This window comes from Triplophysa rosa, linkage group LG10 (assembly GCF_024868665.1).
Source record: "Triplophysa rosa linkage group LG10, Trosa_1v2, whole genome shotgun sequence".
In the NCBI taxonomy this organism is placed as follows: Eukaryota; Metazoa; Chordata; class Actinopteri; order Cypriniformes; family Nemacheilidae; genus Triplophysa; species Triplophysa rosa.
This window is the reverse complement of record NC_079899.1, coordinates 7002444-7027263: the sequence shown is the minus strand read 5'-3', so window position 1 is coordinate 7027263 and position 24820 is coordinate 7002444. Positions and strand designations below refer to the sequence as shown.

General features: G+C 34.5%; 1 protein-coding gene and 1 gene segment (V, D, J or C); both read right to left on the bottom strand.

Annotated features, from left to right (window-relative positions):
* Nucleotides 1-4824: 4824 nt before the first annotated feature.
* LOC130560345 (T cell receptor beta constant 2-like) lies at nucleotides 4825-6943 on the bottom strand. The segment is given in 5 exon segments: nucleotides 4825-5062; nucleotides 5312-5470; nucleotides 5594-5599; nucleotides 5695-6094; nucleotides 6933-6943. Coding segments are annotated over 5 exon segments (612 nt in total).
* LOC130560619 (T cell receptor beta chain MC.7.G5-like) lies at nucleotides 5928-12557 on the bottom strand. 5 transcript variants are annotated; one of them, XR_008963722.1, is made up of 6 exons: nucleotides 12317-12557; nucleotides 7908-8240; nucleotides 7755-7775; nucleotides 7541-7644; nucleotides 6334-7431; nucleotides 5928-6041 (listed from the first exon to the last, which is right to left on the bottom strand). XR_008963722.1 is itself a non-coding variant. In XM_057344525.1 (5 exons), exons 1-5 carry the CDS (start codon nucleotides 12381-12383, stop codon nucleotides 7411-7413), a joined length of 546 nt encoding a protein of 181 aa, XP_057200508.1. In that variant the 5' UTR covers nucleotides 12384-12557; the 3' UTR covers nucleotides 5984-7410. The 5 variants fall into 5 exon arrangements, 4 of the variants coding, with proteins under 4 accessions (XP_057200508.1, XP_057200510.1, XP_057200511.1 ...); XM_057344525.1 differs by having other exon boundaries at nucleotides 5984-7431; XM_057344527.1 differs by lacking the exon at nucleotides 12317-12557 and adding an exon at nucleotides 11825-12040 and having other exon boundaries at nucleotides 5984-7431.
* Nucleotides 12558-24820: the final 12263 nt, after the last annotated feature.

Genomic DNA, 24820 nt, shown 5'->3' with positions numbered 1-24820 from the left:
TTTCCAAACCATTTTGATACTGGGCCATGTTCAGTATGTTTATCTTGTGCATACAGCAATCTATTAAAAACATAAAAGCATTATAGGTAACTTATTTAAAATATCACCAAAAAAGAACTGAATGTTGTAAATTATTTCGTAATGATCAATTTTCTACAACTCCATCACTTCTGTAGTGGTCTTATTAATCACTTTATACATGTGACTCCCCCCATTTCAAATAGTTAAACATAAAAATATGTTTAAATGCAATTCCAAATAAAACCGATTGGGGGAGCTAATGGTCTTTTTATGCACTTTGTCTACCAGCCTTTATTTTAAAAGTTTCATTGTTTACCCTGTACTGTCTATTATGTCATATCACAAACTAAAAGTTTTGTAGTATTTAAGTGATTTGCACATGGTGCAATGATCAGTTTTCATCTCAGAATTTTCTCAGTCCCTCCTTTCTGGAACAGTACAATGGTACTGAATATGTTAAGAAAATGGTTAATTTCATTACAATCAAAATTGAACTGGAAAAGCTAACAAAAATGGGATTTGTTAACTTTAGAAACAATTGACAATGCAATGCTTTGAACAGCCATAACTCTAAATAAAAATATTTTTATTGACAAATATCACTCATAACTTGTAACCTGGCTTCTCTGACATACAAACAACTGAATCTCAATATTGTTTTCAGTTGATTTGGTTAACTCCTTTAGAATTTTTTTTATGTTTTAATAAAATCTAATCTAAAATCTAAAATCTTTCTGACATTAAATATTAAAACCCAATGATGTCAAAGTGATGTCACATCCTGTCTCTCCCCCTCAAAACACTCCTGATTTTCCCTCTATGGGCATTTGAGGCATTTCTCATCTACCCAGACATTCAATATGATTATACTAAAAATAATTAAACTCATAATTCTGCAATACACTTTAACAAGTACTATTAGTTTATTTTTTAATGATTATTTTGCAGGAGCTAGTGATGTTACACAGAGTCCTAGCATACTGTGGGTTTGGCAGAAAGAATCTGCAGAAATGAACTGCAGTCATTCAAAGGGTGCAAGCTATTTCCACATGTACTGGTTCCGGCAACAGCAGGGAAAACCGATGGAACTTATCGCATTCACAACGCTTAACCAAGAGCCAGACTTTGGTACATTTTCTAAGGAGAAATACTCAGCCACTAAAACTGTTGCTCAGAATGGATCTTTCACAGTGAAAAAGGTGCAGGCAGATGACAGTGGTGTGTATTTATGTGCAGTGAGTGAGCACAGTGAGTCACACTTAATGCACTGCTGTACAAAAACCTAAAGAAATCTGTCAAATTTAAATAACCCTTCTTGTCATACCGCTTCCTTTAACACTGTATGTTCAGACCGCTTGTCCTGTGTGTCCAATAATATAAAAAGCAGAATCTCGCAAAAGAGAACAAAAGCCAGGTTTTGATTCTTAGATTTATCTAAAGACTGGATGGCCAATATGTCCGAAATGGTGCCAAAATCCAGACACAGCATGAATTCAGTAGATGGCACTAAAATACAAGCTAATAATAGAGTAAAGTGGTGGCTCACAGACCTCAAAACCTTCCTAACCTCCCTAAAGAAAACAGATTCACATAAAAGTTGTCTGACCTCATGGAAACTAACTGTACATGCAGCAAGTGCTGTCTGTTTAATTTTAGGTTTTCTTGAAATTCATACAAAACCAGATACCATTTTGATTTTGTAATCCACTTGTGTCCTAACTGAAGAAAGTTTTGAACTAAGAAATTAGTGGTGGGTAGTGATAAATTATAATTAGGCCTATTTGTATTAGTCTAGTTGTGATTATTTGCAAGTTAATGTTCTTTAGGCATCAACTGCCTAACATGAATGTATTTATGTAAAATATTGATGTCATTTACATATGCTGTAAAACATGATGTAAATAGCATATCAGCTGTAAACGTTCTTCTGAGAAATGTGTTGCTAGTTTGCAGACTTCCGTCAGATGTTTTGCAGCAAACAGTACAAGAAAGAGATTATGACCGACTTTGAACAGTTCCTGGTGAATATGGCTAATGCAAGTTTGCCATTTGCTTCCCCCTCTATCAGCATTATCTGACCCAAAGTTCATCTGTTATTATTATTATTGTTGTAGTAGTAGTAATAATAATAATAATAATAAATAGTGGTACCTTTAACAGAACAGTTGACTCAAAAATGAAAATTTTGTCTTGATTTACTCTCCCTCAAGTTGTTCCAAATCTATATAAATGTATTTGTTCTGATGAACACAATAGTATGAAGAAATGTCTTTGTTAATTTCTTGAGGGTGAGTGAAGGATGAATGAATTTTTATTATCGGGTTAACAGTCCCTTTAAGGGTCCCTTTTTGTGCCTTCACAGGTACAAATGATAAAATTGTGTACATTTTTGGGTATATAACTGTACCCTTATATTGTGTACCTTTAAACAGCTGTTGTTTAAACGTTTTGTTCCACTCGATACAAAAATACATTCACACAGTATGCTTTCGGTAGTCATCATTTTAAAGTAGATTAGGTCAGAATGATTCAAGACTTCCTTACACATTCAGAGAAAAAATAAGAGAACGGTACTCCAATGCATTTGTCCCATATGAGTGGATCAGTCATCAGACCTCATGGGGAGGTTTCCAAATGATATGATTTCACTTTATTCACATATTTTACATTATCATCTCAGACACATCTTTGCCCTAATGTTTGTCAGCAAACAGAATGTTATTCCTTAGCTTATGCTTTTATACAAAGGGGTATAATAGGGTATTTACAATCTTCCTACCAGCCCCACCTTTCTTAAACTATAGGCTGCACCAACCAACCCCACTTCTAGGGGCGCATCATACTTTTTAGTTTATTTAAGCTTCAGGACTTCTGATATGTTCATCTATTCAAGATGCATTTCCATTTGATTTTCTTGTTTGGTGCACTCCATTGGCCTGCTACTATATGTATGCTACAATTTGGTTCATACCCAACTTCACAATAACGTAACTTACTGTAAATGTACTTTAGACATTCTGTCAATCTTTTTATCCCCTTTAGGTCTTCACGTAAGTCAAAACCCACAGGAGATCCTTAGATTTTTTTTTTAGATTTTAGATTCAATTTATTGTCATTGCACATGTACAAGTACAAGGCAACGAAACGTGACCTCTGCATTTAACCCATCCAGAGAGTAGTGAAGACACGTACCCCCGGAGCAGTACGTGTTATTCTACCATATTCCCCGCTGAAAGTCACCTGTACCATTACAGGCACTGATAACCCAAACCTGTACTGGTACCATTGGACCCCAACAGATGGGCTGAAGCTGATATTTAGTTCTTTGGGTGTAGGCACGACGGATCCACAAAACGTGGGGGATTTTACATCTAACAGACAAGGACTTCTTCAGATTGATCTGGAGTCCAAGCATGTGACCCAGATTGGTTCTGCTGTTTGGTACTGTGCAGCCAGTCCCCACAGTATGGCAGACTAGTCTGGATGCTGTACAAAAACCCCGATGGACCAAAAAAAAAAATCCTGGCCATACAATTTCTCAAGCTTCCATATTTATTCGCCTTAAATTGGTAAAGCCTTTAAGTTTGGCTAAAATATACATGATGTGCTTTAAAGAAAGACAATATGCATACATGTATACACATGTTTGTATGCACACTCCAACAATATAGCAATCGTTTTGGTCACATACAATGTATGACCTTTCTCATTGCCACATGTGACCAAAATGTTTTCTGTTTTTCTGCCATTTTCCGGTAAAGCAGTGGCATCTATCTTGAACTTGGTGTTTTTTCATTGTCGGAGTGTGTGGGCTTCCTTTTGCATCTTTGTCTATATCTGTCGTTTTCAGCCTACACACCTCTTATTGCACTTTTTGTGACCGCTCTGTGACGTTTTTTAATAAAAACGTAAGCAACAGCATAATTGCAAAACTTGTGCATTACATATCCACAACAGGGTTTTAATTGCTGTTGCTAGATTAACTGCAGACTTAATGCATGTGACTTCAACAGGACTAAGATTAAGCAGTTAATTTATGATGCATGATGTTCCAGAAAAACAACACAGATGGGGGTGTGCGGTGCACTGTTGAAACAAAAGCCTGCAAACATGCTACACAAATGAATCAGCTCTGCACCAGTTTCCATAAAGCATCTCTTTTTTTCATTCTGTGTAAGCGATTGATGAGCTTTTGAGGCTTGTTTGCAGCAGGTGTGTATGTGGTACAAGATCGAACATGAGCATATTGAACACACTCTTACCACATCCTTCACAACATCTCTGTGCTGAAACCACATCCTGCTTTCAGTTTCTTAATCATTAGTCTACAAATCATTTAAACTAGAATTTGTATTTTATTTTATTCACAATTACCCATTAAAATGACAAGCAAATTTATTCTTGTCTTGTTTGTATCTTGTTTGTATCTTCTTTTGTTTTAGAAAAGATGCTGCTTTTTCTTTTAAAAACCTTTCTTTTAGGATGTGTTTGACAAAGTAGACTTACAAAAATAATTGAATAAATGAAGATAACAGTGCTTTAGTTCATAGATGTTTCCATAAAACTTTATGTATGTAGGTTCTTTAATTTTTACTTTATGCCATATGTTTTGTTCCTGGAATTGTAAAACAATAGTAACATTTATGTTTTAGTGGAAAATCATAAATAACTGAGATAACACACCCACAAGTATTTCAGAATGTTTCTTGCAAAGTGGAAAACTTATTCAAAATGCCATAAATACTTGTAGAAAAAAGTTCTGATTTTCCAAAGATACTTCATGAGTATAAGAATTATTAGTCATTTTCACTATTTTGGGACTTTATTTATTTGTAATATAGTATATTTTTTACAATAATGAAAAAGATAACAATGGAATTTGAAGAAAGCACTGTTACAGACAGTATAATTACAAGAAAGAATAAAAAAATTATCAAATAAAAATTACACAAATCTCACAAGTCAGAAAGACTTAGCCTGTTAATGGCCATAAGAATAGAAAAAGTTAGTCCTCTGGTGATAGTTTCTTCTGTTTTGAAGACTGTCAGGGGAAAAACAGCATGATCATTTATTGATTTCAATCTACGAAGCGACAGAACATTTAATCTCACATAATTATACATAATTATAATGCAGAATTGTCACGTCATTATAGGCTGATTTATTTGCAATGGTGCTACAGTATCGTTTGATATTTGTATTTACATTTGATTCATATAGGCCTTAAGGGCCACTGCATATGATTTAATGAACAGCACAGTTGATTTCTGAGAGGATTACTGTACACTACCTTGAGTTTCCACACAAGACCAGCCACGATGAGAGCATACAGCACACTCTTGGCAAGAAACAGGATATAACCAAAGCCAATTGTTTTTAGCATCTTTGGATTAACTAAAAAACATGAAACCAAAACAGTAAATTGCAATGATTGCCTCAATAAACTATACTTTTATTTCCAAGACAATCTTTGCTTTTATCATGAGTATCATTTAATTTTAAAATATACTATATCAATTAAATATAATATAATTAGAAATTTAATAACAGGAGAAAATGATATAATGCTTACCTCGATCTGGAGGAAAAGAACAAAGAAAATAGGTCATTTAAATTTAAAGTCAAATGTATTTAAGTAAACATGTACATTATAGCAATATAACATTCCCATTACAAACCTTTTTGTCCTCTTATGGTTTTTGTGAAATTCAGATACCTCTCTCCATTAAAGAAGCGGACAATACAGGTAAAGCGATTTTCAGGGTTCTTCCAGTCAGTGCCCCTAACTTTTATTCTGCTGCTGATATAGTAAAGTAATGTGCCCTGGTCTTGTTGGGCTGTGGGGTTAGTGGACACCTTGTCCTTTCTCTCCTCATCATTTTCTTTCCAGGACACACTGACATGATCGGGATAAAAACCAGTGGCTAAACAAACCAAAGTTTTATCTTTCTTTTCCTGGTCACAAATCTCTTTTGGAGCAGGTGGTAGGATGTTGACTCTAGGTGTAGTGATGTTTTTAGCTTGAAGAAAAAAGCGAAATAAATATATATTTGTATTATTTTTATTATGTATTTGTAAACTTTTAACTTAAATTATACTTTAAATGTCATTTCAAGGTGTCATTTAAAATACTAAGAATACAAATTATATATTTTTTAGAAATAGAACTAAATATAACTTGCTAAGAGTCTTGTTTAGTGGTGCGTGCACCTTTTACAATATCACCCATCTTACTTGATTCCAGAGATCAAATAATTGCCTTTTCTCAAACCTTTGAAAATTTGATAATTTAAAAAACTAATTCCGACTTACCCAGAACAGTCAGTTTGGTCCCTTCTCCAAATTCTAGTTTGGCGTAGCTAGTACACGATGATATATCTCGTTACCTAAACCTCAACTAACAGCTAATGATGGGCAATAGTACACTGTTTTTTGCGGGCCCCTTTTCAGTTCGAGACCATAAAAGCCATAGTGGCCTCCCAGATGTTGAGAGGCCTCTTGTGAGTAGAAGAAATAGACGACTGAAACATGCTTGTCTTATGTGTATTGTATAATTTTATTTAATTATTATTCATTCTTAATCATTATTTCTAATTATGTGCAATAAAGTATTACACTTAACCATTCTTAGCAATTATTAGCATCTTAGCAAGTGGCATCTGCAAACAAAGGATGCTAGTTATTTTCTTTGCCATTTTTGCAATTTCTATTTTTTTAGAGGATATATGAAGTCATTTCCTCTCAAGTTCAAAAAGGTGTTTTCGCAGAGTAACCACTCAATAGCAATGTTTTATACAAACATTTGCATATTGTCTTTATATTTCCTTTAGAGGAACACATTTAAAAGAATGACAAATTGAGCATATTATCTGAACCTTCACTAGGGGGCACCCCAGAGAACCAAATATTACGTTAAAGACATGCTCTACTGTATGACCAAGAACAGTTCACTTTTATTCTTAGCGTATCATTAGTTGGGTCAAAAAAGTTGTGTGTGTCTAAGCATTGACATCAAAGAAGAAACCCTATAGTACAAATCATTCTGCTCTGCATATTGATTTAGATTCGATCCCTACTGAAGGATTAGCAATAGATATTCTTACATGCAATATTGTTTATTTTTATATTAAACCAGTTCCGTAAAGTGAGCTACAATAATGAAAAACAAATGGAAAAGGTAATAATACATTTTAAAAGGAAAAAAAGAATATAAAAACAAAAGTGAAAAAGTGTATTATAAGAAAGATTTGCCGCTATAGGATGCTAAATAATAATCCTGAGTTAAATCCTCAAAAAGCATGAAGTACATTAGAAAACATGATACAAGAAGTTGAACAACTGTATCCGGATGATAGTTTCCTTGGTAACTTCTTCAGGTGGCTATTCACTTTATTGCTTGCTTGCTGAACCCTGTGTAACATAAAGCACATGTTTTCACAAAGCAAAACACAAAAATTTTCATCATAAAACCTGTTCTTTACAACTTCTATTATATTTAGGCTAAGTTAAGCTGCCTTACCTGTCTCCATATAAAGAGCAAAATGAAAAGTCCATAAAGTCCACTTTTAGCAATAAACACACCATATGCAAGCTTTACTGTCTGTGCTTTTGTCACGTGTTCATCTGAAATGTAACATATTATTCATTATAACACATTTGCGCATGCTGAATCTAAACCCTGATCACAAAATTATTTTGTCTATATAAACACAATGAAAAGAGTGATTACTTACCTCGGTCAAATCCACCTGCACCTAGAAGAGAAAAACATTTTCTTAGGCAAATAATGCTATAATCAAATTATATAAATAATGCATAGTATACATAGGGCCTTACAGTATTGCTTATTATTCTATTTTTTATCTCACATTGTAAGATATACATACCTACAATTCCATTTACTGTGACTGTGAAATCTGTATAAGTATCATTGAAGAATGTTACTATGCAGGTAAATTTGTTTTTTGCCTTGTTCCAGTCTTTTTTATGTACTTTGAGCCTGCTGGAAATGTAGAACTTTTTATTGGATTTCGGGGTAGCATATTGGTCTGTTGCCACTCCTTTAGCAACTTCTTTGCTGCCAATTTTCCACTTTATTGTCACATGGTCTGGATAGAAATTTTCGGCCACACACACAAGAGTCACAGATTTCTTACAGAGCTCCTTTTTTGAGGGTTTTAGAATTTTCACTTCTGGTCTAGAGATTGGAATATCGCGATCTACGAAAAAAATAAAATAAAATACCATTAGTAACAATTTGTACACACCATCTTTTCTATGACATTCAGTTTGCTAATCCTATAATTAAACCAAAGAAATATGGAGGTCTGTGAACATCACATTTATTATTTCCAAAACATTTTTCTAATTATTTTTGCATAAAATCATACTGTGATATTTTTTTCTGCACATAAACCATTCTGGCAAATAGAAACATGTAAAAAAAGTGAAAATAATGTCTCTTTACGTGCACTAGTATGCAGTCAACAGAGAACGGCATGAATTCATTAATCCTCAAAACAGCAACACATAAACAACATTCATCCAGCAATAAAAGCAAGGTGAAGCAAATAGTTACAATACAATATTCTTACCAAGAACAGTTAGCTTGGTTCCCTCACCGAAATAGGCAGGATATGTGCCAGAGCACACTGAACAGTAACAGTTAAAAAACTGACCTAACTCAAATTCTTCTGCGGATACCTCTTCTTTTAAAACTCTGATTCATTTATGGAGTTATGTAAATAACCAATGTTTTTGGGAGGTCTTACTATTTATTTGTCAATTATGTCTATTGGGTTTGATATAATAGACTCTTAGATTTCAATGAAGTCTTTGTGGTTACTGTTTCAGAGTATAACAGTGCATGCAGTCTATTGCAGATGCAGAGTATTTGGTTGCATTTCTGCAGTTTATGTGCTCAATTCCTTTTTAAACAGGAAAACCACTTGACAACCTCATAAAACAATTTTATCTGTACCTTCCACCTTACAGTAAGACTATAAAAACGATATTAAGCTTATATAATCAGACTTTCTTAACATAAACAGAATCGCAGAATTATTAAAATCCATAGAGTGCAGAGATAATTGCAGAAGTTATTATTGAGCAATTATGTGCAACATTTAGCTGCAGAATAGAACAGTTCTGTACATAAATCAAAGACAATGTTTTTAACTACATGTCCTATAAATTCAACTATTAGCATTGGTTCCTCTGACGATGCAATGCAGCTCAATAATTATAAATGAACCTAAAATATTAACAATGTATTCAGATCTTACCCAAAACAGTGAGTTTTGTCCCCTGGCCAAAGTATGCAGGTCTGTTGTTCACACTATTCAACGGCTACCTTAAAACACTCACTATCGCTTTAACATGATTCTTTGTTAACAACATAAATTACACTTAAATATACAAACGAAAAACCATACATAAACAGCCTTAAGTTGACAATAATTTAATTTTGCATTCTAATAAAGATTCTTACCTAAAACTTGTATGATTTTAAGAGGTTTAACTATCACATTTTCTACTCTTAGGCCAAAATGTCAAATAAATTATTTTAAATGACATACTTTTGTTATTTAAACAGGTATATTTGGATTAAGCACAATTGATGATGTGGTAACCAATGGTAAGCATTTACACATATAAATGCATAGAGCATTCTAACTCACAAACTGAGAAACAAACAAAAGACACGCAAACAAAGATAATATATTCTCACCTAACACTGTCAGTTTTGTGCCATTGCCGAAGAATACAGGGTTGATGTTGTTCACACTGATTCTAAGCTACAGTCAAACCTTCAGCTATAGTACGGTTCATATCTTCATTTTCGCTTATCCCACTGTACAGAATCTAACTTTTAGAAACAAGCACATTATTCTAATTTCGCTGAATGTGTAAATAACACCTTAATCAAATTAAACAGCTTCCTACTAACTTAAATATCACATAGAACAGATAGTACTCACCTAGAACTGTAAGTTTAGTGCCATTGCCAAAATATGCTGCATATCCAGAGTTCACACTGTTCCTGTGCTTCAGTTAAACCCCAGATACAGTTGGGATCATACTTACCCCACTATATAATCTAATCTTACTTAAATAAATAAAACCTATAACACCTTTAAGGTTTCTGAGAACTCTACAAACTACTAGTTTAAAGCAATATCAACTTAGTTAATTACCTCCACAGATACAAACAATGTCTCTTTGTTCTTTAATTCACAGATAAATAAAATAGCATGAACAATATGTTTCTTACCAAGTACAGTTAACTTTGTTCCATTGCCAAAGTAAGCCTGGGCAACACCAGTGTCACAGCACATATATGCACTAACATATTTACCCTAGAAGCTTATAACTAAAGCCCTGTGTTACTTTAATGCTTTTGAACAGTTCTCCTCAACTTTGCATTGTGAATAGAAACTTACAATTCACAACTTTAACACTATAATTTAACACTATTGTTAACACGGTTATTTTAATATTAAAATATAAATACAATATTAACCATCATTGTAAGAATAATATTTACAGGATTTCCGGATTGCAAAGTTAACAAAATAATATACAGTCCTAAAAAATTTTTTCTAAACATTACACATTCCAGAAGATACCGATAAGCTATAAAACATCATTCACTTTACTCACCTAGAACTGTAAATTTAGTACCATTTCCAAAGTATGCAGGATTGGCATTGTTCACACTGACTCAATGCAACAGTTAAAACCTCAGCTCTGAATTCAGATCTTGCCATGTATATAATAGAACATAATCAGAACAGTATATATTTTGATGTTTCTTACCTAGAACGGTTAATTTTGTCCCATTGCCGAAGTAAGCTTGAGAAGTACTAGTGGCACAGTGCACATGTGTACTAACAAATATACTTAATGAAACGAAATGCTAAAGCCCTTACAGTCTTACTGGAATACTCTGATAATGTTGCTTAACTATGTCAATCTCAAGATAACTTTTAGTGCAAAGTAACTTGCCCAAATATGACGAGAACATATAGCACTTACTATATATTTTTTTCTGCTTTATTGTAGTCAACAAATACCATCCTTTAAATCAGTTCATATGGTAACCATCCCAAAAAATTACTTAACTCACCTACAACTGTAAGTTTGGTACCACTGCCAAAGTATGCAGGATTGCCGTAGTTCACGCTGACTCAATGCTACAGTTAAAACCTCAGCTACTGTGTAGTCTGAATCATTCAGACCTTGTCATGTCAGACATGGTTAATATACATTTTTATATTTCTTACCTAAAACAGTTAACTTTGTTCCATTGCCGAAGTAAGCTTGAGAGGCACTAGAGCCACAGTGCACATGTGTACTAACATATGTACTCAAGCGAAATGCAAAAGCCTTTACAGTCTTACTGGAATACTCTGAAAGGTCTGAAAACTTTTTTCAGTGCGTAATTTACCCTATTATAATGAGAACATATAACACTTACAATAATATTTTGCTGCTATATTGTAGTCAGCAAATACCATGCTTTCAAACCAGCTCTAATGGTACCAATTCGATAAGAATTGACTTTACTCACCTAGAACTGTAAGTTTAGTACCATTGCCAAAGTATGCAGGATTGCCCATGGTCACATTGATTATAGGCTACAGTTAAAACATGAGCTATATCAAGACCATGCATCGATGTTACTTGTATAATTTAGTTTTTAAGGTGAGATATTTATAAGCTTGCTCTATTTTGTATGTCCGAGATATTCAGAATGCTAGTCAACGTACTGTAACAGCATTAGGATTTTTAATTTTCTTACCTAGAACAGTTAACTTTGTTCCATTGCCAAAGTAAGCTTGATAACCACCAGTGTCACAACGCATATGTGTACTAACAAATTTATTCAAGAAGCGGAATGCTACAGTCTGTTTTTACTTGAGTACCCAATGAAAATGACTTGACTGTCAACCAATTCTAGCTAAGCAATGCTTTTGCTTAAACCCACCAAAATATTGCCAAATATTTTAATGTCCTGTCTCACAGAATGCCCAAAATTACTCACCTAGAACCGTAAGTTTAGTGCCACTGCCAAAGTATGCAGGATCGTATTGATCACATTGATTCTACGCTACAGAGAAAACCTCTACATCAGTCTAAACTATAGCATGTCCAGCAACTACCATTACACTCCTCATTATTATCAAACAATTGGCAAATTATCCTTTTTTATAAATATATAAATATTATATCAAAATATTCAGCAAACAATGTTTTGGTTTAGTACCGTTAGGATTGGTTTTATAGGTCTTACCAAGAACGGTTAACTTTGTTCCATTGCCGAAGTAAGCTTGACCACCTCCACCAGAGTCACAGCACATATGTGCACTAATAAAATCACTCAGACTTTGAGAACTCAGGCATTGTTCTTAAGATTCTCATGATTGAAAAAAAACACTCATTTGTTTTTATTTCTGCTAATAAAGATAATTTTACCCAACCTTTTTTTACCTATCCTTACGTTCAACATTAGAGAAACATTTTCTAGGCAAAATTACGTCAAATTATTTCTTACCTAGGACTGTGAGTTTGGTTCCACTGCCGAAATATGCTGGGTTGTAGTTATTCACACTGATTCTATGCTACAGAGAAAACCTCCCCTACTCTCAATATAATCTTTATCTTTACCCATTCCCCAAATGTATTTTTAACTCAGATACAGAAGAATATCATCTGCATCTAATTTAAATAAAAGTAATCAGGTTTTACCTTCAAAACAAGTTCTCATATAGATTTTGAATAGGCAATATGTTTTAAACAGTATGAAGTATGTTTCTTACCAAGAACTGTTAACTTTGTTCCTTCACCGAAATAAGCCTGAGCAGTATTGACACAGCACACATGTGCACTACTAAAAAAACGATCTAGTTTGTATATCAGGTCTAAACACTGACGAAAGCTGGTACTGAAGAAGCGTTACTTCAGTGACAAATTTTATACACAAATCAAAACAACGTCTTACCTGTCACTGTAAGTTTAGTTCCACTGCCAAAGGCAGCACTGAACTGATTACACTCCACTAAAATAATGTCCGAGAACTACATCCAGACCACTGGAAACTAACTAATGTTACAGGCTCTGTTACTAAAGCAAGATTTCATTTTTTCATTAGAGTATTTGTACACATTTAAGAATATTATGATCATTATTTTTTCTTACCTAAAACAGTGAGTTTGGTGCCATTTCCAAAATATGCTGGCGTGTTTGAGCACAGAGTATCAAAGCATTATCATAAACCTCTTTCTTAAAGTACGGAAACTTGCATCACCTTAAAGAACTGTTATTCAAATGTTTAGTTTTACGCTGCAAAAGCAATTGTTTTATATTTATAAAAACTTACCTAGAACTGTCAACTTTGTACCTCCACCAAAGTGAGCCTGACTGCTACCAAAAGCACAGCATACAGACTAATAAAATTACGACTATGGTTGTTACATTTACTAAATGCCTTTTTTTATGCTTTTCATGTTTTGGTTCTCTCTTATATATATATTACTTTTTATGTTACTTTAGACTGTCAATTCAAAATATACTCGTACAGTTATTTGTGAAATGTTTTACATGTGAAGCTGAAGTATTACTTACCAAGAACTGTTAATTTAGTGCCGCCACCGAAATAAGCTTGATAATTGGCACAGCATTCAATTGTCATGTCAAAAGGGGTCTCAAGCCGAAAAAGGAACTGTTCTAAACATGGTTCAGATGTTTGCGGTATAAAAGCTTAATAAATAATAATAATTTGGCCAAAGCCTGTGTATTTTAATCTAATCTTAATCAACTAATGACCGAAAATCTGATTTTTTGTTATTTTCCTTAACAGTCTTCCATTGTTGGCCTCCATTAACAAGTTATATAGTTAAATATACAAGTCTCTTACCTAGAACTGTTAATTTTGTTCCAGCTCCAAAGTATGCTTGATAAGTGTTGGCACAGTGAGACAGTATGCAGTAATTGTTTCAAACAGTCTACATTCTATATTATTATTATTTTATTTTTTTGGTGTGATTGCCCAAATGTTTCATTTCAGAACAGGTTGCATGCAAAGTTTTATAATTAACAGAATGATGATAGTCATCAGCCTGACACCAATATTCTATTGAATAGAAGGTATTGCTAGAACGAAAACACTTACCTAAAACAGTTAGTTTTGTTCCATTTCCAAAGTTTGCTTGAGAGCCAGTGGCACATTGTGAATAAGCGCTCCAAAATTCGTATTAGAAATCCTAATTTGTCCACTGCCATATACTCATATAAATAATTCCAGAACATATTTTATAGGGTCTTCAGTGTAAAAGTGCATAACTCATAATACAGTTGATATACAGTATGTCCACAGGAAAATGGTTATATTTATATCTCTTAGTTGCACACATTCATTAACTGCCAACATAATGTTATTTAAATTAAATTAAATGTGTAAAATTACATAAAATAGTATCCACCTGTCCAGAAGATCTGTTATATTTCATTGTTAAAAGTCCTGTAAATTCGTGAAGTTTTTGTATTCATAGTCTGAGGCACTGTACATGGAGGGAGGTTTTTGTACAGCGGTTCTATGGGAATGCATCACCGTGGCCCCCTGTCCCCACGGTGTTAAAACATTATACAAAAACAAATGCACTTTCTCTCTCTCCCCCCTCATCCGTCTTTATCTTTATTTTTCATCATGTTCACATGTTCTTTTTTAATGTCTTTCTGCATACAGCCCATGTTGCTATTTCTGTGATTACTAAGAATTTGGGCAGGTGCAAATGGCTCCCAAAAATGTCTCAATGACAGTTTGTCAACCCCTCCCACATCCTCATCTACAGTACTGTAACAAGCATCGAAGTAAGAGAAGATACAGTTGCTGTATCTGGGACAATTTTATGAAAATCATGAAAGTCATGACATTTATGTGTTATCAATGTACCAATATTCACATACGCATGTGAGTGCAGTGCCCAAAAGTCATTAAAGAAAACTATATTTTTGGTGAAAGTATGTAATTTTGAAGACAAAGGAGAAATGCGCTATTATAAAGGATTATTTTGGTAGCAAAGCCAAGGAAGCAAGTTAAACTAGTACAGTGTAAAGTTTTTCAGTAAAAAAATGCATTTTATACAAAAAACATGTGTCACGTGCTTACACGTTGATGACCACAGGACATGAAACAACTTGACTACTGTTTAACAGTATATTTCTTAAATAGGGGTTTTTCAAAGTGTAGGTCTTGTGATTTGCACAGTGGGTGAATCAGTCATTCGGCCGTCACAGTAAATCACACAAAAGTTCAATTAGTTTAATTAATTACTAACAATAACAATGATTTTGATATCTTACTGCAAGGTATCTTGGTGTTTGCACTTAAATGTTATTTAAGTCATACAATGACAAGTAAAAAAATATAAATACACTCTAATAAAAGAAAAAAAATCAGTTTTTTTTTCTATATTTAAATTTTAAAAATATATTACATTGTTTTCATTCGGTTAAAGCTTTTCATACAAGACAGTATTCCTATGTTTATCTGCGTGATCTGGTACTGAAAAAAAATGTATTGATGGTATACTGTATATGCCTGTTGGTTACTGGGATCTTTGAACAATAGATTATTTACTTCCTTTTTTTTGAGAAAAGAAAGTGCTTTTCATAGTGCTCTTTGCTTTCTAATTCATTTTAACCATGTTACTTTAGTCATGTTACTCATAATCATTACTTATTATATGGTATTTAGATTACAGTAGGCAAACATGAACACTTAAATCAGATGATACAAGTATCAGATGATCATGCCCTCTGGTGCTATAAAACATGATTCACATTACTCAAGTTACTCATATTATCCTGCAGAGGTCAGCATATGATCTTTAATTTAAAGTTCATCAAACCATATCAAAGTGCTTTTCTGAGAGTGACAATGATCCAAACGTTTTGTTGAATTGATACTCTGAAAATTGTAACATGCGTTACTTAATCAATTTGTTACTAACCCATATGATTTCTTTCTTCCACAAACTGGGCACAACACTGTACACTCTCTAAAGGATGTGTTAAATATTAACACATTGTTTGTGTTATGCTTTTTAACACAAAATGTGTCATTTTTTACATGTTATGTGCCATTTTGTTTAAAAGGCACACAACTATAAAACCTCACTCACCATTCACTGTAAGTGTGTTATATGGAAAACGATGCAATCAAAGTAAACACTAAAACCCTGTAATGCAAAGTTTTCTCAAGTAATTATACAAATTTCTCATGTGTAGCTCACTGGTAATGTAACACAATAGGTAATGTCATAAGTAAAATGGGTAACACTTTACAATAAGGTGCTATTAGTTAACATGAGTAAATGCATTAGTAAACATCAACTAACAATGAACAACACCGGAATACATCATTACTTAATGTTTGTTCTTGTTAACTTGTACATCTACTAATGAAGAGAGAGAGGGGGGGTTATATTTTAACAGAGCAGACTTTCACCAGTCGCACCACCTGACTTACTAGACATGATTAATGCATGACAATTTCAATCTCCATCTGTTTGGGTGGAGTGCAGGAGGTATTCATTGGTGTTACACAGACAGTCATCGTCAAATTCACACATTCAGCAAATGAAAGAGATATTTGTTATGCATTGAATTACCCTTTCAGCCCATTCACATGAGGCAAGAGATAATAAAGAACTTCCCACCTTGAAAGCACTGGCAGAGTTCTACATAAGCATGTCTTGAAAACCAACTTTATTCACATGGGATTTTGAGAGTGATTGCCAGGCAAAGTGATTGTGTGGTTGTGTATGTCACAGGCTTCTGGTTTGCACTGCCTGTTATCTGGTGCATTATAGGACTTTAGAGAAAATATGTGACCTTTTGACATAAAGATTCACAGAATGCAGCTTGGCCAGAAGGAATCGGGGAGGAAGGGGTTTAACAATTAGAAAACCAGGAAGACAGAACAGGATATGTTACAGTTCAACCAATGTTAAAAGAGTGAGTCTCTAATGAAAAAACACAGAGCTAAATAAATAGAAAAATTTAAAAAAATTTTTTTATAGAAAAAGGAAAGTCTTTAAAAAAACACTACAGGTACTTTATGCATTAGCGGAACAAGCACTTAACATGTGTATGTATTTTTATTGACTTTTTAATGGTGTAATGGTGGAGCTCCAACCATGGTGGAGTAATGGTTATAATAGCTAGCATTAGCATGCTAAAGTTCAGTCAGCTTTAGGAAGCTGTAAGTTTATCCTGTTGAAAAAACCAGCATATACTGGGTTGGGTATGTTTTGATGCTGGTTTGACCAACTTAAACCCAGCTAAGGACCAGCACATGACCAGCTAAGGACCAGCACAAACCAGCAAACCAGCATCAAAACATACCTAACCAGCTGTTTTTTTCAACAGGGTAAACTATATTTGTTTAAGTAAAAATAATTTTAAAATAATTTTAAATAATATTTTAATGTATATTTTTTATATTAATGGACATTATTATAGACACTTTTGTCTTGAGGTGATTATGCATTTGTAATTGTTCCTTTATGGAAACATTGTAGGTAGTTTTCAGACTGAAACACTGATAAGAAATGAGTAAGAGGCAGTGTGAGAGAGACATGGTGAGTAAAAACAAAGGACAAAAAACAGGTAGTGTTTATTCACAGAAAAGTTACATTTCTTGTTGAATTTTTGAGTTATTTATCAGTTTTTAGGGCTCATTTACTGACACGTGTTGGAATTTTAGACCACACCAGCCTGAAGATGAGCATGTTGCAATATGTTGGTGTGTGTGTGTGTGTGTGTGGTGGGGAGTTGTGGAGGATGGGTTTGGAGGAATGGAATTTGGCAGAGTGATGTTAGTGGGGCTTGAATATGATTTTGCACGCAGCAATGCAGCTTAAAGAACAGCAGATGATCTGTTTAATAAACCTATAGGGACATATAGTTTTGAGGCAGAACATACATTCATGTAATGTAATTGAAGGGCAATATTTATCTTTATAAATGGACAGATCATTGCTGTTAATTAATGGGCTGTTTTGGGTATACAATTATTTGTCATCGACTATTATCTATTTATAACAAGTCAATTGCTATAATATTTATCTTTTAATCACTTTTTTAATTACAAACTATTCGCACAAAAGTACGCAGCATTCAGAGAACAAAGGCTAACAGTATGCATCCCCCGAAAGACCAGTAACATGGTTTCAAGAAAAAATGCATTGAAACAACATTAAAGGAATGCTAGCACATGGAGTCCTGTACTGTACTTTTTTAACAGAGCTCATAGCCTGAGGGTGTCCTATCACCAAGGATACAACTTGTACACAGTTCTTACGACACATGTCCTGAATGGCACAGGCTCAGGTGAACTATAGGATGTTTTACCTTATCTATACACCCCCAACCACACCCCCCCCCTTTTTTTCAAAGATGTTTTTCACTTTTGGCCGAAATGCGTACCTGTCATCTGTACCTGTGTTTATGTCAAGACGTAGCTACAATGTCCTGACACAACACTGCATTGTTATGTTGTGTGTCAACCACATGTTGTCAAATTCTGATTAGCCAGATAAACTAAATAAGCGTAAACATTCAGGAGGTTTATAGTCACCCAAAACGCCTTCTGCTATAGTCACTTCACTTTAACCACACATATAATCACATACAGTTTAATGGCCGTCACTGAAACTCCAAATGTGTTATTCAGAACATATAACAACCCTGATTGATCATGACAATTGCTTTGTGATGTTGGAAACCCAACAGCTTCTGCTCACTATGGGTGTGCACCTGCCACACCTGGTCTTGCCTGTGTGATAAATAAAAATCACATAAAGGCCTGTCATTATGTTAAGACTGAATCATGAGAAATATCTGAGTGTGAAAGAGGGTTGGGTAAGACTCAGAATTTAGGATTTGGCACGCTTTCAGTTTGTGGGTTAGGAATAGCTCTGCAATTCATTGCATTTTTAGTTCCAATTCACAATCCACAATTCTACTGTTTACTACATCCAATGCAGTCGCTGAACTGAAATTTAAAGGCGTTCTCAATTACTTCTGATCGGCACGTGAACAAGAGGGAAAGAAGCAGAAAGAGCAGGTGAAAGAGATACCACTAAACCGAGTGTGAGATGGGATGTGATAACATGTACTACTAGTTGTACATCTGTTATTAATAAATGTCGACCACAAACATTCCAGTTGTCTTTTAACCCCCAAAATGAACCACAAACCACCAAATCACGCCACTCCCAAATAGATCTATAAATCTCCAATGTCACTGCATTATGTGTCCCTCTTTTATTTGTGTTAATGTCCCCACAAGCACTGATGCATGCATGTAATTCTACACCCGAGAGGTATAGAGCTTCCTCTGTTCCACCTTTGTTCAGTTTCTAAACCCAGGTATTTGACTCTCTCGCTCTGTCTCGTGTTCTTTGCTCCATTTTGGAAACCTCTGTGTGCATGAAATGAAACATAAAAGTGAGCTGCATACGCTGCACATTGCATATACAGCATAATTCAAAGAAAGAAGTTAAAGTGATAGTTTACCCAAAAATGAAAATTCTGTCATCATTTACTCACCTTGTTGTCCTTTCAAACCTGTATGACTTTCTTCCGCAGAACACAAAAGAAGATATTTTGAAGAATGTCGTTAACTGGCCACCATTCACAATTGTGTTGTGCGGAAGGAAGAAAGTCACAACGGTTTGAAATTTCAAGAGGGTGAGTAAATGATGACAGAATTTTCAGTTTCGGGTGAACTATCACCATAAGATGCAAAAAATAACACAATTCTGTTTTAAACATTGTGCTTTTGTATTTGCTGCCCTTGTTTTAGAAGTTACATTAGGAGATATCATTATTGAAGTCACATGCCCTCTAGGTGTAACAGTTCAGATGACAGGTATGTGACTGATGAAGAATGGGTACATGCTGCACTGAGTCAATGTTACAATACAGACGTTCATTGTCCTTCTGTCTGCACATCAACACACATTAACATTTTTTTAATGCTCTCTGAGTTTCTGGTCACCGAGTTCTTTAAAAACGTTTTTACTTTTTTTACTTTTATACTAATGCGATGTTTTTGGAGACACACTCTATTGTGCATTTATATCGCTCCCATGTAGTGACCCAAGAGCGCTGATCTTTTTTACTGTTTGTATCACTCTTCCTGTGTTCAGGGCATTCCAGGCAGCCAGTATGTTTATCCCTCAGCGACACACTTTGTTTGATCCTGTGTTGGATGTTTTCGGATTTTTTGGCTGGAAAAACCAAAATGAAGAAACTGGCCACACGTGTCTACAATTTAAACTTCAATACATGATACTGAATGTAAAATGTATAAGTCCTGTCACAGCACCAAGCGAAATTGAAGTCTGTTTGATAGCCCAAATGGGCCGGACACAACAACACGGCCAAAACAATGACATGAGTTGGTGAAACCCTTTCAACATGCATTACAATCTGTGAGCATGACTGAGACAGATTGTATTTACAGTAGGCTATGCGCTGTATGTGCGTAGATTGCGTAAAATAATAACAAATATGCCTGTCTCTAATCTATAAAATCCACACAGTCTGTTTGTACGAGGAATAGTAGACCTGGAAGGATATAAATAGTATTTATGTTTATTAAATATGAATATTAGCTTGTTAATTGCATTTAATAAATCTATTTTTATGAGTAATAGTCAAACCACATGTATTGAGAACGTGTGAAACTCAGTCGTCACAGCCGTTGACGTCTATGTGCTGGGAAACATTGTTTACGTGGGACTATCTAGCCACGCCTCCCGACCGTCTGGCCTTATCTCACAGCTCAGGTTTCAGTTCGTTGCCATGGAGCTGTTTTCCTTTCGACTGAGCTCTTAAAGAGACACAAAGAGCCAAAGAGACAGGGAAAAAAGTGCTGTCATACTGAAAGAGGGGAGTCATGTGGAGAAGGAGCCAGAGATAGTGTGAAACTGAGAAAAAGAATAGTAAAGTTTTAAGAATGAGAACAGAATGCAGTTATGAGACTAACTGAGAGAGAAACGGGACAACAGAAGCGAGATCAGCGAAAGATAGTAATTACAGGGATGAAAAGAGCGAGTCATAAGTGCTGTATGTAGTGAAACACAACTCATGGGTGTGTCAAAGGTCACGCATAGATAAACATTCACACCCAGCACAGAAGTATCGGGTCTTCCTTTGATTGTTAAAGTACAACAGGATATTTATTGTTTGTTTGCTTTAGTGCTGAGAGTCTATTGTTCTATTAATATGACATATTTATACATAGATGTGTTACATGATTTTTAACACCAGCAGGTGGCACTGATGTGTATGTAACCCATACTGCTGACTAATACTGCACATTGTTATGCATAGGAGGCAGTTGTGGCCTAATGGTTAGAGAGTCGGACTCGTGACCAGAAGGTTGCCGGTTCGATTCCCAGGGCCGTCAGGTAACAACTGAGGTGCCCTTGAGCCTTGAGCAAGGCACCTTACCCCTACTTGCTCCCCGGGCGCTGCAGTCATAGCTGCTCCGGGGGTACGTGCTCCGGGGGTACGTGTGTTCACCACTTGCTGTGCGTGTGTTCACTACTCTCTGGATGGGTTAAATGCAGAGGTCACATTTCGTTGCCTTGTACTTGTACATGTGCAATGACAATAAATTGAATCTAAATCTAAATCAGCAGACCTGACTCTGCATTCACTTCCTGTTGTGACCATAAACCAATGTCCTTTAACTCTTTCAATCCACATCCCAATGCAAACATAAATCGTAACCAAATAAACTAATTGTAACCTGACAGAACCAAAACATAACAACGATGTCTAGTAAACTACCTAGGTGCAATTCTTGCAATCTTATCCACACTAACCCTAAGCATATACACAAATAAATAATAATGATGATGTTTAATTAATATTGGTCAGATTTCAGTCGAACTAGAGCCAAACCTAACCAAGCTTAAAGCCTAACGCCAAGTCTAACCCATAACCAACCCTAGCCCACATTACACAACCACTTGATGTTATTTCATTCTCTCTTCCAGGGAATATTACCTCAGTCCGAAATAGCACAGTCACACCTACAATTTAGGTGTGAAACATTTGTGCCTCCACGGCCCCAAGATTTAAAATGTGCTCTTGTATAACCTCTCTTCACTGTGGGTTGGACAAAAAAAAGAAAAGGGATTCTATTGCCATGTGAGAGTTGAAGACTAGGGCGTTGGCTGCTTGCGACACACCCTGCATGAGGCAGTCGACACGCCTAAATGTCGGTGTGAGTCATACACCTATTGTGCATGGGGACAAGCATGTGCATGCGCCAGCTACAGATACAGACCTGTGAGTGTTTATCGTCCAAATGCCAGGGAGTTTCCTGCACGACTGGTTTTTAGTTCATTTTAATTTCTCTTTTAATTCGAAAAACAAAATCAACAGGATTCCTATTGTGACAATTAACCTGATGAATAAATGTTTGCGCAGAGTTTGTTGTAACTTGTTTAAGGTGTTTAATAATGTTATTCCTGTAAGAGAGAGAGAGAGAGAGAGAGAGAGAGAGAAAGAGAGAATGTAGAAAGCGTTCACATTCTCTCTTTCACTCTCTCTCTCCCCTCCCTTTCTCCCTTGTTGTTTAGCAGTTGTGTCTGAAACTGAATTTATGGTGGCTCAGACAGTGGAGGGTTCATCTGAATGGAGGTCACATTCAGGATATTCTCTTAATGTATGCAAATGGCTTGCTATTGAGATCGTCTCTATAGGGTCCCCGTAACCATCCTTGAAAACTTTTAATGTTTGTATTGTTCCTCCCTATACGCACATGCTTTTCTTGATAAAAATACATTTGCCTTTTTAACGTTACTTTTTTAGTATTTTGGGAGAACAAAATACGCAGAGTATTCACAGTAACAAAAAATGTTCAAATAACTGTTCGGCATTTGTTTTCTTTTGCAAATATATAAACATAGATATAGGCCTAAACAAAATGCAGTGCATTTATGCTATCTGTTTCAGAGACATATCACTAAATTTAGAAGTTCCAAGGGGAAAATATGTTTTATTCTATTGGCAAATAGAAAGTCAAAGTCAAAAGTAGATTTTATATAAAAATGATATAATTTCTCATTTAAAAAAACATATATATACATTATCATTGTAAAACAATAATAAAATAATTGTATACATTATCATTGTAAAACATAAAATAATTTGTATTAATTTATATATGTATTAATATTACATTTTATTACAATTTTATTGATTTTAACTTAATTATCTTAATTATCTTTAAATTAATTATCTATATTGATTTGTTTAAAACAATATTTAAGTTGTTGTAACTCAATGTAATTTTCCACACTAATTGAGTTAAATATTTCAAGTTCAAACTTAAAGATTTTTTTATCTAAAAACTTGATCTATTAGAGTTTGTGCTACATGAATGATGCTCAGTGTACAGACAAATATACTGAGCATGTGTCCTATGGTGTGACAGCAAAAATGTCTAAAACAAACTGTTAGTATTTTATAATGAACATTTATAGCATACGATAGATTTATCTTCATTGTTAGTTTTTTTTTCTAAATGTTTGCTGTCACAGGACACATGTGCGGTTTATTTGTCAACTACCCATTTAAGCAACACTGCTGAAACTGGACTGAGGATCTCAACATGAGAAAAGCTGGATACTTATTAATTCATTTAGTTATTATTAATTTAATCTTCTGTTCTTTTGGTTTTTAAAAAAGTTTTCATAATGTTGGTGGGTTTTAAGAAGTTCCCATTGTGCGAAGAATATAGCTTCTGCTTAGGATGATGGGAGGCTCGTTGAGAGATACTTCGGGTGTTGTTTTAGTCAGAATTTCACTGGAACTGCTAGAGGCAAGATCAGTTCTTGTTTATAATCTGAGTACAATGAGTGCTGGGAAGTGGAATATTTATTGGTGTTTTCATTTAACCAGTGTCCATGATTGAGTCAAATTTGAAAAATATAGTCAAAAAACTTGTTGGTACAGCTTAATTTTTATTCAACTCGACTTTATAATTTGTAGCATTAACATGATCTTTTACGTAAGTGTTAAATAAAAATGCACTTGATAGAAGAGGAAAGGTCATCTGTATAACTTTTTGTAGTTTGTTGGATGAACTTAATTTCATAAGAAGTTGTCATAACTCAAAAATGATTGATGCAAACTGTTGTGATTATTTTTTATTTGAAATTATGCAAAAAAGAAGCCTATTTGTATACACATCTATCAGAAAAAGTCACACATCTATCAGAAAAAATGTACAATACTGTAGATAGCCTAAATATTTGATAATTAGTCATTTAGCTGAGCAAACCTCAGACACTTTTCAGTTAAGCTGTCTTAAGTATGACCATCTTTTAATAATCGCATGCTTAAGGCGCCTGACACTGATAAATCCATTCACACCAAGTATCATTGATAATGAAATCAGAGAGCATTTACCTTTGATCTTTAATAAACATTAATGCAGCAAATCCAGGTCAATATGGTTTCATCACATTTACATATTTACTTCTTTAAGTTAAAGCTCTGACGGTTATTTTAAAGGATTTAAAATATCTAAAATTTCTAGTGTTATTCGTGGGGTTTGAAAACAACAACATATCAATAATCCTCAAAGTGTGCTTTTACCATCAGGACAATACCAATTATCCATATGATGTATAAAAAGATACATTATATCCTATATATAATGTTGAACTTGTGATTAAGAACTTTTTACATACAGACTTTGTTCATA